General features: G+C 53.5%; 6 protein-coding genes across 6 annotated transcripts; 4 read left to right on the plus strand and 2 right to left on the minus strand.

Annotated features, from left to right (window-relative positions):
* Window positions 1-489: 489 nt before the first annotated feature.
* J4E93_010142 (uncharacterized protein) lies at window positions 490-2572 on the plus strand (the record flags this gene model as incomplete). The annotated part of the gene is made up of 2 exons (XM_049348027.1): window positions 490-570; window positions 722-2572. 2 exons carry the CDS (start codon window positions 490-492, stop codon window positions 2570-2572), a joined length of 1932 nt encoding a protein of 643 aa, XP_049194760.1.
* Window positions 2573-3007: 435 nt separating this feature from the next.
* Window positions 3008-4147, minus strand: J4E93_010143 (uncharacterized protein; the record flags this gene model as incomplete). Its single annotated transcript, XM_049348028.1, has 3 exons — window positions 3008-3727; window positions 3790-4037; window positions 4099-4147. 3 exons carry the CDS (start codon window positions 4145-4147, stop codon window positions 3008-3010), a joined length of 1017 nt encoding a protein of 338 aa, XP_049194761.1.
* A 266-nt stretch (window positions 4148-4413) lies between these two features.
* Window positions 4414-6483, plus strand: J4E93_010144 (uncharacterized protein; the record flags this gene model as incomplete). Its single annotated transcript, XM_049348029.1, has 3 exons — window positions 4414-4635; window positions 4727-5681; window positions 5735-6483. The coding sequence occupies 3 exons, from the start codon at window positions 4414-4416 to the stop codon at window positions 6481-6483; spliced, it is 1926 nt and encodes a 641-aa protein (XP_049194762.1).
* Window positions 6484-7518: 1035 nt separating this feature from the next.
* Window positions 7519-10073, plus strand: J4E93_010145 (uncharacterized protein; the record flags this gene model as incomplete). The annotated part of the gene is made up of 2 exons (XM_049348030.1): window positions 7519-8749; window positions 8800-10073. 2 exons carry the CDS (start codon window positions 7519-7521, stop codon window positions 10071-10073), a joined length of 2505 nt encoding a protein of 834 aa, XP_049194763.1.
* Window positions 10074-10807: 734 nt separating this feature from the next.
* Window positions 10808-11478, plus strand: J4E93_010146 (uncharacterized protein; the record flags this gene model as incomplete). Its single annotated transcript, XM_049348031.1, has 2 exons — window positions 10808-10832; window positions 10895-11478. 2 exons carry the CDS (start codon window positions 10808-10810, stop codon window positions 11476-11478), a joined length of 609 nt encoding a protein of 202 aa, XP_049194764.1.
* Window positions 11479-11624: 146 nt separating this feature from the next.
* On the minus strand, window positions 11625-13789 carry J4E93_010147 (uncharacterized protein; the record flags this gene model as incomplete). The annotated part of the gene is made up of 4 exons (XM_049348032.1): window positions 11625-13164; window positions 13222-13436; window positions 13488-13595; window positions 13649-13789. 4 exons carry the CDS (start codon window positions 13787-13789, stop codon window positions 11625-11627), a joined length of 2004 nt encoding a protein of 667 aa, XP_049194765.1.
* Window positions 13790-14133: the final 344 nt, after the last annotated feature.

Here is a 14133-nt window from a genome sequence, read left to right on the forward strand (position 1 = left end):
AGAGGTTGACAAGTATGCACAACGGACAAGATCCTGTTCTGCGAGGGGATGCGGGAGTTTGGATTGGATTGGCGTTTGATGTGTACTTGGATGATATGATTTAGCTGTGGTCATGACAGCGAATGGTCTACCACGTGCTGTCCCACCGGAGGGACGTACATAGGACTACAAAAGTTGAATTCCTGAATCGATAGCGTTATGGATAGCCCTATCGCACGACTATGGTGACGGTGAAAGAAATGCCGTCAGGGGTAGACTAATCCGGAAAAAGCGACTAATCGCCACCACGTGATTACGCGCCGCCGCCCCAACGCGCCTTCCTGCGCATGTCCCACCCCACTCACACCCAGCGCAGTCGCACCACCACGACTGAACCGCAACACCTTTCTTTCAAGTCACTTTCGTTTCAATCGCTCTTACAGTAAGAAATAGATACAGGCATCATGCAAGTCAAGATTCGCCATTCGAATCAATGAGCGCGCAAGACTAATGAGTGGCGACAGGAGCGGACGACGACCTAGAGGCGCAGGCATTCGAGGGCCGCACTCTGCCTTGACAGATTTTCTGGCGGTGAGTGACATCTGTTCTGGGGACAAGCATGCCCAACATTCGAGACTTGCGACATGGAGATCGAAAGCGGCTGGGTTCTTGCTCGATAGCGGCCGCGCAAACCTCAATGGGCGAGGCTTGAGAGGGACACTCGCTAATACCTCATTATCAGGCGAACAACATCTCTGCAGCAGAGATTCGCGATTCGTACGAACAGCGCCGTCAACAAGCCGAGCGAGACGCAGCAGAAGCAGGAGATAATGGCGAGGGACCTTCAAATGCTGGTGAAGATGACGAAGAAATCGAGGAGGACCTACAAGCCGAATCCTCTGCAATGGCAGCCGAGCGCACCCGCAAACGTAAACGCAACCAAGATGAGGCCATAGCGAAGATCAAGAAGGGCAAGGCGGCGAAGAAGGCATCAAAGAAGAAGAGCAAGAAGAAGGGCTCAGACGATGAATCCGACTTTGAAGATGTCATGGACATGTACAAGAAGGCGAAGCCACTCCCTGGCCAATTGGAGAACTGCGAAATTTGCGACAAGCGATTTACCGTCACACCCTACAGCAAAGCCGGTCCAGATGGTGGGCTCCTGTGTACACCGTGTGGAAAAGAGATGGTCAAAGATGCAAAGTCAGAGAAGAAATTGGCTAAGCCCGTCGTGCGAAAGGGTAGAAGGAAGATTGAGAGCAACCGCCTTGACGGTATGACACAGCGCGGACCCAAGACACTCCAACAATTGTGCATTGAAAAGCTCGCGAAACATTCGGAGGACATTGACGAGCTGGGCGAGATGCCAGAGGGTATCATGAACCGAATCAGCGAGATCTTTTCAAAGAAGCGGGCGATGAACTCCAACACGATGAAGCTGTTCCTCCAGTCAGACATGCAGTCAATCGCAATTCATGAGGCGGCATACCTAGAGACGGAGGACTACGACCAGATATTTGCTGTTTGCCCCAATGTCAAGCGTCTATCACTGCGCAACTGCTGCCAGTTCAAGGACAGCAACATTGACTACATGAACGAGAAGGCAAAGGCGCTGGAAGAGATACAACTGCTAGGAGCCAATCTTGTCTCCGACGACAAATGGATCGAACTCTTCATTGCTCGGGGCCAAGATCTCAAGTCGCTGAAAGTTGAGTGGTTAGACGCCGCGTTCGGCGACCACGTAGTTGAGGCACTCTCCACCTTCTGCCCCAACCTTGAACGCCTCAAGATTGAGCGCTGCAAGAAGATCGGCCCGGACAGCATCGACGCCATTGCACACCTGAAGCATCTGAAGCATCTCACACTCCGCTTCTACGACCCCATTACCCGCGAGAAGCTCGTCCATCTAGTCGATTCAGTTGGCGATAATCTCCGCACCCTGTGCCTAGAGCATTTCCTAGACAACACAACAGAGCCTACCGATGACGTTCTCGAAGCCATCCACAACAAGTGTCACTATCTCAGCAAGTTCCGCTTCACAGAGAATAACGAGTGCACCGACGCCGGCTACGTGAAGCTCTTCACTGACTGGACCAACCCACCGCTCCACTACATCGACGTCAACTCAACCCGCGATCTGGACAACACAAACCCCGACGGACCCGAAGACGAGCCAATCGGTCTCGGCTCCAACGGTTTCCGCGCCCTAATGGCCCATTCTGGCTCGCGCCTCGAATTCCTGGACATCTCCTCCTGCCGCCACATCTCCCACGCTACTTTCACAGAAATCTTCGACGGCAAGAGAGAATACCCTCATCTCCGCGAGATCAACCTCTCCTTCTGTCCCGTCGTCGACACTGAGATCGTAGCAGGCGTCTTCCGGTCGTGTCCTGCTATCAAGAAGGTCGTTACTTTCGGTTGTTTCCAGGTCGCTGACGTGGTGGTGCCGAGGGGTATTGTGTTAATCGGAGCGCCGAGGGCACAGGACCAGATTGAGCAGTTTGGTGAGGTGGTGTTGGATTATCAGAGGGAGAATGAGGAGAGTATGGGGCATATGCGTGCTATGGGGCGTATTGTTCCTGTTGTGGGTTAAATGATGTCGGGATTCTCGTAGAGATGTAGGGAATGGGTTCTTCAAAAATGGTGTATGGGCGCATGTATGGTATGGCGTACTGGAGTATTCACGTGTTCATGGCTAGTGGATGTTACAGCGGGTATAGGCGTTCTTTTTTCGTTGCTTGTGTGCGACATGATTTAGATACATATAGATGTCAGTCAGTACGCATAAGACTCTCTGCATTGAGTATGCGAATGCGGATGCTGGATGCTAATAGATACACAATACATGGTACTCCTCAAACGCGACCATTACCCTCGCGTGGACTCCTCGCTTGCCCAAATCGTCAAAATGGTAATAAGTGACAGCGTGGCTGCGCGTATTCTCAAGTCCACTCGATGAGCTGAGTGGGACAAACGTTGTCCTCTGCGCCCCCAGCGTAGATGTACTACGCCACTTTCTGTACCCCACTCATACCTTGCTCAACCAAATCATGAACCCAAATTGCACCACATAGCTATACACAAACAAAAACTGCGTCCTCCTCGACTTCTGGCCAGTCTTGATATCCTGAGGATATCCCACGGGAGCAGGAGCGCCAAAGGCGTCTTGTGGTTTATTGTCAGGCAACAGCACGTATTTCAGGCTCCTCAACAAGAAGAACGAGTTCGCGCTGAAGCAGTAAAGGAATATGACCCAGCCGACCCACGAGCTACTGAATCCGATCCAATTGGCCAAGTTGGTGATGAGCAGAGATACGATAACGTGGACGAACTTGTAGCCGCTGTATGCGACGAGGTCGAGGAGTTGCGAGGAGCTGCTGATGGCGAGGAGGAAGGTGCCGGTTCGGATGATGAGGATCTCGAGTAAGGTGACGGCGATGGCTACGGTAGCGGTCTTGCCCAGGAGTTCAGGGTTGAAGGCGCCGCGTAGACCTGCGAATAGTGTTGACAGCAGGATGTAGGTCACCAGGGCCATGGTGGGTATGTACATGTCTGGTGAGTTTACATCTTCGCGGGGAGGTTGGTATAGTAGTGCGGCGGAGGCTGATGGATCGGCCGTGTGTTGCCGTTGGCGCGACCAGGGACGGTGCCACCACGGGAAGAGGATGATGCGTAGTTTGTTGAGGACGTAGGAATTTGTGACGTTGAAGTAGTGCTTCAGTGCGGATACTGAGACAAGGCGTCCTAGCTGGAATGTTGTTAGCAGGCTGGTCATGAATGGGAGGCCTGCGCTATGCCGTGCGGACATACGTTCTGTTCCATATAGTGCTGCCCAGCGTCCACGGCGCTCTTTCCCATCTGAAACCCTAACTGAGCAGTCGGGTCGTTGATGAAGCCTCCGAACGACGGGTGCACGCCATATCCGCCTTGCTGAGGCGGCATACCTCCTGCCTGTGACCCGTAGCCATATCCGCTCTGGGGTTGTGAAGGGGGTTGCGGGGGAGGTGGTGACCGTAGCTGGGGGACTGTGGAAACGTGTTGTGGGACGGGGTGGTGTACTTGATGGAGTCAGTACACGGCATCTACAGGAGGCATGATGGGACGCGTCCTAATACGTACAAGGTGGTGAATGCGCCGGTGGTGGGTTGCCGTAGTTGGGACGCTGCATGGCTGCGCGTCGGGGTGCTGGTCGGTGTAGCGAGTGAGGTGTCTAAGAGAATGAAAAAGACGAAGAAGCCCGAGTTTTGTGATGCGCAATTGGACACGTCGCCGTCAATGTTGGTTGAATTTCTGCCTTGAGCTGCGGTGTCGTTGGCACCTCCGAATTCCGACCATCTGGCAAGAGCGTGCACGGCCCGTCGTCATATCCCACATGTGCCCGCCGCACCACCACGTCTCTCTTCCGCAACCTTCCCGCCGCCTTTCACCCTCGCCATGTTGGATACCTTCGAGATATTGACTACCTCCGGCGTAGTCTTGTGGTCGCGCACATATGTCCCGGTCGGTGCAAACGTCATCAACAGTTTAATCCGGGATGTCTTCATCGAGGAGCGCGTGCAACCTCACGCCGAAGATGCCGGCGCCAAACCTACATACAAGAAGGAGGGATATACTCTGAAGTGGACGGCGGCGAAGGATCTTGGCCTCATCTTTGTGGTATGAACGCAGTCCTCGTTCCGTCAATGGGTCGAGATAGGACCACGGCGCAATGCGACGTAGATATGCGCAAGAGCTGACCGTGCCATAGGCCGTATATCAAAGTCTAGTACACCTGACATGGGTCGACAAGCTCCTCGATAACGTGCGCGCACTCTTCGTCGGCCTCTATGGCGAGCAGCTGAAGACGGAGCACAGCAGTGTGGTCAACTGCGACAAATTCGGCGCCTACTTCGACCGACAGATGCATGACTTGGAAGGTGCCAGCGACTCTGGCGCACCAAGCATTAAGCTCACGACTCCCGAATCGAGTACCGATAACGACAGCGCCGACGAAAGCGTGCCCAAGCCAACGGCATTACAGAAACCACAGCAGTCCTTGTACGATACGAGCGCCGATTCAACACCAGTGCCCACGCCAGACACCTCGAGACCTACTACGCCGGCGCAAAGTCAGCTTTTGACTGGAAAGGCAAGACCGTTTGGAGGGAAGATGTCACGGCGAGACAAGAAGAAGGCGTCGGCATTCAGCTCAGCACCAGTGTCATCGGGTGACGAAGCATCAGCCAAGAAGAAGGGCAGGGGCTCAGCCAAGAAGGGCAGAGTGTGGGGCGAATTCGGGGCCGAAGAACAGGACGACTCCGTGCTCGACTACTCGCAATCAGACATCCAGGGCGACGCCTCTGGGAACGAGGCGCTTGAGGAGATCCGGCCAGAGACATGGGGCCACAAGACAAAGAAGGGCGAGTTCGTGCTCAAAGATCTCGACGAAGAGATGGACGAGATAATCGCAGCACAAAACGCGAAGAAGGACAAGGAGACACCCGCTGCTTCTGGCGGGCTAGTCGGGTCCAGTCTGGGTGCCATTGGCGGCCTGTTCAGGAACGTGGTCGGCGGCAAGACACTCACCAAAGAGGATTTGGCAAAACCACTTAAGGGAATGGAACAGCACCTCCTTCGCAAGAATGTGGCTCTCGAAGCTGCGGTGCGGCTATGTGAGAGCGTCGAGCGCGATCTCGTGGGCATGAAGACTCCCAGCTTTACCAGTCAGTTGACACGCCTATTCCTTACCACACCCAGCTACTAACTATCGTAATAGCAATCGAGACGACGCTCAAGTCCTCCATGGAAAAGGCTCTCACCAAGATGCTTACCCCTACGTCCTCCCTAGACCTCCTCCGCGAAATCCAACACACCAACGCCACAACATCTCGACCCTACGTGATCTCCATTGTCGGTGTGAACGGCGTCGGAAAATCGACAAACCTATCCAAGATCGCCTTTTTCCTGTTGCAAAACCACCACCGCGTGCTCATCGCAGCAGCGGATACCTTCCGTTCTGGGGCTGTGGAGCAACTCCGCGTACACGTAGATAGATTGAAGGAGCTATCGCAAAGAGAAGGAGGTCAGGTCGATTTGTTCGAAAAGGGCTATGGCAAAGATGCTGCCAACATTGCAGCGGATGCCGTTACCTTTGCCTCGAAGAACAGCTTCAACGTAGTGCTCATCGACACCGCTGGTCGCCGACACAACGACCAACGTCTCATGTCTTCCCTTGAGAAATTCGGCAAGCTAGCCAACCCAGACAAGATTCTCATGGTGGGTGAAGCGCTTGTCGGCACAGACTCTGTTGCACAGGCACGCAACTTCAACGCTTCTTTTGGCGTAGGGAGAAACCTCGACGGATTTATCATTTCAAAATGCGATACCGTCGGCGACATGGTGGGTACACTGGTGTCCATGGTGCACGCGACAGGCATTCCAGTGGTATTTTTGGGTACCGGGCAACATTACAGTGATCTAAGGACACTTAATGTTAGTGCCATTACGAGACTGCTCATGAGCTAAGTTTTCTACGGATTACCGGAGCCCTGTATTATAGTCTATCAATTTTAGTAATGATGAATCTCTGACCAGAGTAGGGAATCGCAACATAAGAACCCACTGCCCCCAAGTTGAATGCCAATGCAAGCCCATGTCCAGTCAAGCTTCAAGCGTGACTAGTGACCCACAAACCCCATTGTGGCGCCTGGAGAAAACCTGATCTTCGTCCCGTTGAAGCTTAGATGTGGCTAAGTCACTGCGCCATAACCGTTTTGGCAGAATTTGGCTGTAAGGCCCGCCCGTACACATACACTCGCAAAAGATCCTCACACGATGTCAACGACGATGTTGTTGGCCAGCGCTGCACGGGAATTGCCGTTGAACGGCAAAAACGGCAGGCTAGGTGTAACGGAGCAATGCCCAGCAGCTCTTGTTGAATGCATGACCTTGTTTTGCAGAGATTGTGCGAGTTTCGCGTTGGGCAAATGACGACACAGACGCTCGCCCCCGCGTGCGCCTTCGACGTTCACGCCTCCCAAGCTTTACAGCATGCGCGCTATCGTCTTGGATCGACGTAACCGGTAGGCTAGACCATCCTCCAGCCTCTAACCAACCTGCGTTCCAGCCTCCGGCCTCGCGCGACTTGCCCCTGGTTCATCTTGTTTGGTAGAGCATGCGACTAGTCGGAACGCGTGTGCCGACCATGTACTATGACATTGAATGTTTATGGGGAAACGCCAGAGTCTGGGTGCTATGATGCAAGCGCCGAAATGGAAAGGGTGTAACCAGGGCCGATACATCAAAGGCAGCTCGACCTGCTTAAACCACACTGAAAACGACACCCTCGTTTCGTGGCCTCATTCACATCCTCGACGTCGCGCACCATGTCTTCACCCAGCGCGTCTTCGCGGTCGGGTAGCCACCGCAGCAGCTCTTCGTCAGTATCTGCTTTGTATTCAACGCTGGTACCATGTATAGTGGTCTCTGGAATCCTCGTGGGTGCTTTCTTGCTATTGCGAGCAAAACAGAGGCGGTTATACGCACCACGAACCTTCCACGATGCACTTTTCGAAGAGTACGTGCCATCTTCTATTCACCTCTGTATCTCCAATTGAGACTGACGTAGACCACAGTGAGAAGACTCCATCGGCGGGTTCGAGCAAGTTCGGCTGGATCAAGAAGTTCATGCACATCAGTGATGATTACGTCCTCAACCACCACTCCCTCGATGCCTACCTCTACATGCGCTTTCTCAAGGTGCTCACACTCATGGCCTTTGTCGGTGCCATCATCACTTGGCCAGTGCTATTCCCTGTCAATGCGACTGGTGGAGGTGGTGAATCCGGCCTGGATATCATCAGCTTCTCCAATGTCGAAAACGACGTTCGCTACTTTGCCCATGCGCTCATGGCCTGGGTCTTCTTCGGCTGGGTCTTGTTCCTGATCGGAAGGGAGATGTTGTACCTTGTCAAGGTCCGAAAGGCCTACCTGTTGTCCACCTGGAATGCCAGTCGCATCTCGCAACGAACAGTTCTCTTCACCGACGTACCGGAGAAGGATCTATCGCTCGAGAGCTTACACACCGCGTTCCCACAAGTCGCGCAGATCTGGTTGGTACCTGACGTGAAGGACCTAGAAGATGACGTTGAAGAACTTGAAGAGAATGTACCCAAGCTGGAGGCCAGCGAGATCAAGTTCATGTCAGCTGTCACCAAGCAGCAGCAGAAGAAGGGTAGCGAGAAGAACGCAACCTACGACAAGGCATTGCGACCGACGCACAAGCTGAAGCCCCTCATTGGACACAAGGTCGACTCCATTGGCTACTACCGCAACCAGATCAAGGAGCTTCTGCCCAAGATTCAATCGGCTCAACAGTCCCATCTCGCTGGCCGGGAGAAGCTTGCTAGTGCCGTCTTCATCGAATTCGATACCATGGCCGCCGCCGAAGCCGCTTTCAACGAACATCAACATCGCAGACCAGCAAGCTTTGAATCCCGCCAGATGGGTGTCTTACCTGATGAGATCGTCTGGAAGAACCTCGGCATGGGCTCCAAGAACAGAAAACTCCGTCATATACTTGCGAATATCTTCATTGCGCTTCTGATAATGTTCTGGGCCATTCCTGTTGCGATTGTTGGTATCATCAGCAACGTCAACTATCTCACAGAGAACGTGCCGTTCTTGGCATGGATTGACTCCATTCCTGGACCCATTCTTGGTGTAGTCACTGGACTTTTGCCTACTATTCTTCTCGCTGTACTGATGGCATTGGTGCCTATTATCTGCCGCTGTAAGTTGCCCCTTAGTTCCCTACTCGTAATGCATACTGACAAATCTTAGTCGTCGCCAAACTTGCGGGAGCTGTAACTCTGTCCGAAGTCGAGCAGCAGACGCAAACCTGGTACTTTGCATTCCAAGTCATCCAAGTCTTCCTGATCACGACCTTCACCTCCAGCGCCACCGCCGTCGCCAGTCAAATCGTCAGCAATCCGGCCTCGGCTGTACCACTGCTGTCGAAGAATCTTCCCAAGGCTTCCAACTTCTACATTTCATACTTCATTCTGTACGGACTTGCAAACGCCGCAAGGTATCTCTTCAACTTGATGGGACTGGTAGGCGTGTTCATCCTGAGCAAGTTCGCAAAGACCCCGAGAAAGAAGTACATGCGCTACGTGTCTTTCACGGAGCCATCTTGGGGAGCGGAGTACCCGAAGTGGACTAACTTGGGCGTCATCGCGATCTCATACGCCTGTATCGCACCACTCGTTTTGGGCTTCGCGACACTCGGTATCGGTTTCATCTACCTCGCCTACCGTTACAACATGATCTACGTCCACGATACCCACGTTGACACCAAGGGTGGCTTCTATGCTCGCGCGCTCGAGCAGCTCATGGTGGGTGTGTACCTTGGAGAGCTCTGTCTCTTGGGTCTCTTCGGTATCGGTATCGGCAACAGTGTCACATCTGCTGGTCCTACGGTGCTCCAGATAGTGCTGATCGTAGCTACCATCATCTTTCACGTCATGATGAAGCGCAAGATCAAGCAGATGAACTTGCTCGATGACTCGAACCATCCTCAACAGCAAAACGACGCTGAAAGACATTCGGAAGGCAATGGCATGCACCCTGGATACAACAACGTGAAACGTTCGCGCGAAGACAGCAGGCGATCTGAGCAAGCTCTTGTTTCTGGCTACAGAGAGGAAAGCCGCCAGTACGCCGGTGAGCAAGGCGCTGGCATGGCTCCACCGTCCAACGCCCCGCCACAGCGATCCCTACTCAAGAAGATGTTCTCCCCGCATACACTTTCCGTCAGCGAGATCTCTGCTTCTCTGATTACACGCTTCCGCCATCCTGTACCAGCCTATACCCAGCAAGACGTTCTCGAAGCCTACCTACACCCCGCTTTGGCGCAACGCGAAGAAGTGATCTGGCTCGCGAGAGACCAAGCTGGCGTCAGCAAAAACGAGGTTGCGGAGCTGACAGAAAGCCTTGGAAGCTATGGTGTCGAGGTCACAGACGAGGGCGCAATAATGAATGAGAAGGGCAAGGTCGAATGGGATGACAACAGCGTGAGGCAGGCGCCTCTTTGGGATCACAAGGTTGTTTATTAGGGGTTTCCGTTTGCTGTAATGAAGGAAAGGACGACGATGTTTACGCGACACCAATAATTTGTATTATACCCTTAGCTGACACGATAATATATTCAAATCACACATTCCACGTCCTCGCACCTACCGCAGTCGATCATCCAGCCGCTTTCGACCCACACCGCCATTGTTACTCGTGGAAAGTCGCCCCGGGCTCGAGCGCCAAAGCCAGAACTGGCCTCAGGTACGATGACACCAAATGTGGGGGAATACGGACTACACTCGATCAGGTGCGGTGCCTGAGAGGCTTGCTGGACAAAAAAGGAACCAAGTCCACTACTTCGATGCCGGACGCTCTCCGGTCACCGCCTAGTGGGCGCCTAGTGCAACGCAACGAACAATAAACAAAAGCTATGACGTCTTTGAACCAGAGACCTAGAACTTGGGGTTGCCAACTTTCAAGTACCTAGTAGCTGGTATATGAAGGTGTCGTGTTGAAGCTGGGGTAATTGAATCATTCTTGCTACACAGCTTTGTACTGTTCTTGACCTCTAAACTACTTAACCTTTCTTTCGAATCTACGAATTGAACATCATGCCTCGCAACGGAGACGGATCTAGCGACAATGGCCCAATTGAGGGTCAAGAGCTTCTTCACGGAGCTTCTGGTGATGTACGTCTTCCAATGGACCGAAGACTGAACAGCGACTAACACGTGACCAACAGAAAACACTCCAGCACACCAAGCACGTAGCCCCCATGCCCGAAGTCGAAGCAGGAGACGGTAAGACAAAAAACCCAAAATTGCCCAAACCCGTCCATCTCGCATAGCTAACCCCACCCCAGCCCTACCCGGAATGGGCGCCGGCGGCGCCGCAGCCCCCATCGCCGACAACGCGGAAGAATTCGGCGTCAACGAACCCAAAAAGGACCCTCTCGACGAAGAAGCCGACGACTCCACGTCAGACCCGCTCCCACCCAAGAAAGACACATCCTCCTCGAAGAAGCGCACAGAACCGCACCACGGGGCCACCTCGCCCGAGCGCTCGCAGCTGGACCAAAAGTTCACAAAGCTAGATAAAGACGAGGTCGATATTTCGACGTCGTCGAGCAAGGGGCAGGAGATGGATGCAAGGGCGCAGCGTGTGGCTGATGCTGTGGGGAAGAGTAAGGGCGCGGGGGATGAGGTTGTGAGGAAGAATGGGGGGCATGCTGATGTGGAGGAATTGCATGGTGCGACGAGTTTGGAGAGTGGGGATAGCAGTAAGGATGGGAAGAGCGGTGAGGCGAAGAAGGGTGGGCAGGATGAGAAGAGTGGAAGTGGAAGTGGGAAGGGGGTTAAAGGGGATGCGGAGGGTGTGGAAGCGCATTTGGGGGATAAGGTGCAGAGGGAGCAGGCTAAGAAGTTTGGTGTTAACCTTGATAATTAGTTTGGAAGACTGAGGAGATTCGAGTTGAGATAAACCATATTACGTTATATGTAGTCTTTGGATGTGGTCGTGATGTATCGTTGTACTGTGGAGACAATGTCGGACAGTTTCAGCACCCAACCATTTCTAGAGTCTGTCTCACCCACTTAGAGCACAAAGCTCACTACACCCATCGTGACGAGTGTTGACCAGACGGCCCACGCATTTCCTCTTACGCTCGCAGCAGCACCTTCGAACTCGGGCAGCGTGTTGTTACTATGCCCACCAGGCACAGTACCATTGCCGCCGCTTTCCGCGCGACACTTTGCAATGACCTCCGGGAACAGCGCAGTAGTGTTCGCATCGACAACAAGATATTGGCAAATCTCTGCCGAGCCATCCAGAACCGCGTCGACGTACTCCTCGCTGCAAGAGCTGAGATCCCAGGTGTAGCAGTATGTCAGTCTTTCGCTAGTGAAAGCGTCGAATTGCACATCAGGGTCGGGGCGACCGGTGCTCATGTATGTGCTGCTCTCATCCGTTCCAGATGTTGATTCGGTACCAGTAGCAATGTCGAGATTGAACAGCGCGCGCGTGAAGATCTTGAACGCGGTTTCGGGTTGGTATGCTGGAATCGCGTGACCGGCTTGGTACGTGCGGATGTAGCTCAAGTTACCGTATTGTCGAACGAGGCCACCGACGTAGGAGTCGTTGGTCTGGATCTCGGCGTATTGTGCGGAGGCATAGCCAGCTGAACCAGTCCAGTTGATTGCCTTGGCAACGGCGTCACCGCCAGCCCAGGGGCAGGCAAAGTCTAAATCTCCGTAAACGAGCGAGACTTTGATGCCGTTGTCGAGCAGAAAACCAAGGTCGTCGAGCCAGTTGTCACGTGGGTAGTCACCAATGTCGCGGTATGCGGAAGAGGCTTGGGGCGAGCTGCCGGTCCAGTTGAGCGGTACGCCGAGTTCAGCTTGCACCCATTCGCGGTTCAAGTAGCCTTCATGGAATGGCGGTGGGAATGGAGGTGGCGACGGGGTCGAGATGTCGTAGTAGTCTCGGCCTGCATATTGGTTGTACGGGCTGACGATTTCCGCGCGACAGAACGATTCTGCATCTTCGCAGATTTCGTTCACACCGGCATCAATACCCAGGTTCTCGGGGTCGTCTTGTCTAGCGGCATCGCGGCAGTTCTGGATGCGCTCGAGACATTCAGGCACTGCTTCAACCATGGCGTTGTATGTCGTCTCATTGACGGCTTCGATACCGTATCCGTTTTGACGGAATGCTTGCTGGGGGTAGTAAGGGTACTGCACGTAACGATCAACGCATCCTGAGATGAGGAGCAAGGTGTCGAGATGCATGATGTAACCTTCTTCGCCCAGGGTACCATTCTCAATGCGCTGGTTCTGCTCTTCCCAGAAGGACATCATGGCGGGGCCGTAGCGTCCGCCATACGACTGAGCTGCAAGACTGATGCGGGTGTCGTTCGGAAGGTAGTGAGGAAATTCTTGGAACCAAGCCTGTGCAAACTCCCAGGCTGCTACGGCTCCGTTAACACTGCCAAAAGCGGTGTTGTTTGGCTCGCGACTGGGGAAAGTTCCGGTGAGCAAAGTGGTGTTCTGCTCAGGCACGGTAGAGGTCTCGTTGAGAAGCGTGACCTCGCCGGTAACAAGGTTCCGAGTGATGTTTTGCAGGGTATCATAGGAGCTGCGAGCTGGAGTCAACAAGAAAGTCCCTCAACCAGAGAACATGTGAAGTGCTTACAAGCCGACTTGTACCGGTTGGTCGAGATAGAGCATGTTCGAGGCTCTGTTCCAACTCCATTCCGCTGGTCGTGTAGAGTTGGAATCCGGGTTCGCATAACATGGTCCATTCTCTTCGAGAATACCATACATGGATGAAGAACCCGGTCCTCCATTCAGCCAGATGGTGAGCGGCGCATTCGTCGGATCCTCACGAGCTTCAAAGAACCAAAAGAACTAGTTTGCATTGGTAAGTGAGAGCTATGTAAGCTTTGGGCCTGCACTCACGGTGTTGATCGGGTAATCCTGTCCTTGACCCAAGTCCGCGGTTCCCGGAGGCAGATAGACGTGGCCGGAGTAGGACTTAACACCGGGCGTGGTTTCGCAAAGCGAGTTCTAACATGTACATATTAGATAAGAAGTATTGCTAATTGTTAAATCGCACGAACCTCTTTGAAGGTGATTTTCACACCATCTCCAAAGCGCGATTCTAAAACTTTGAGACCAACGGGCTCCGCTGGAAACTGCGCCAAGCCGGGCGCGGCGGAAACCAGCAACGCGACGGCTGCGGAACGAAGGGTAGGAAGCATTGCGAGGCTGTCAATCTTGAAGCTCTAGAAATCCGAAGCCCATCAAGGTTTATGTATGCGCCCGACGGTACCATCGATGCCAATGGCTTCCAAGCTTGTGTTCATCCTCGCAAGCCGTGTTATCGGCTTTGCAATCAGGCATTGTTGTGCTATACAGTCTTGGCGATGGCTTGGGTACATTCAAAGTGGGAGCGTTGAACTTTGGTTGACTACATCAGGAAGGTGGAAGAGGTGGTTGCCAAGTACCAAGTCTCATCGTGAGCGGGGCGTTGTTGTTGCGCGCGGTAGTGCGAGCCGAGCCTCGTCATCGTGCTGTAGCGACGGAATACCGCAACAACCCGTCA

Source organism: Alternaria ventricosa (assembly GCF_023758065.1).
Source record: "Alternaria ventricosa strain BMP 2768 chromosome Unknown scaffold_27, whole genome shotgun sequence".
Taxonomy (NCBI): domain Eukaryota; kingdom Fungi; phylum Ascomycota; class Dothideomycetes; order Pleosporales; family Pleosporaceae; genus Alternaria; species Alternaria ventricosa.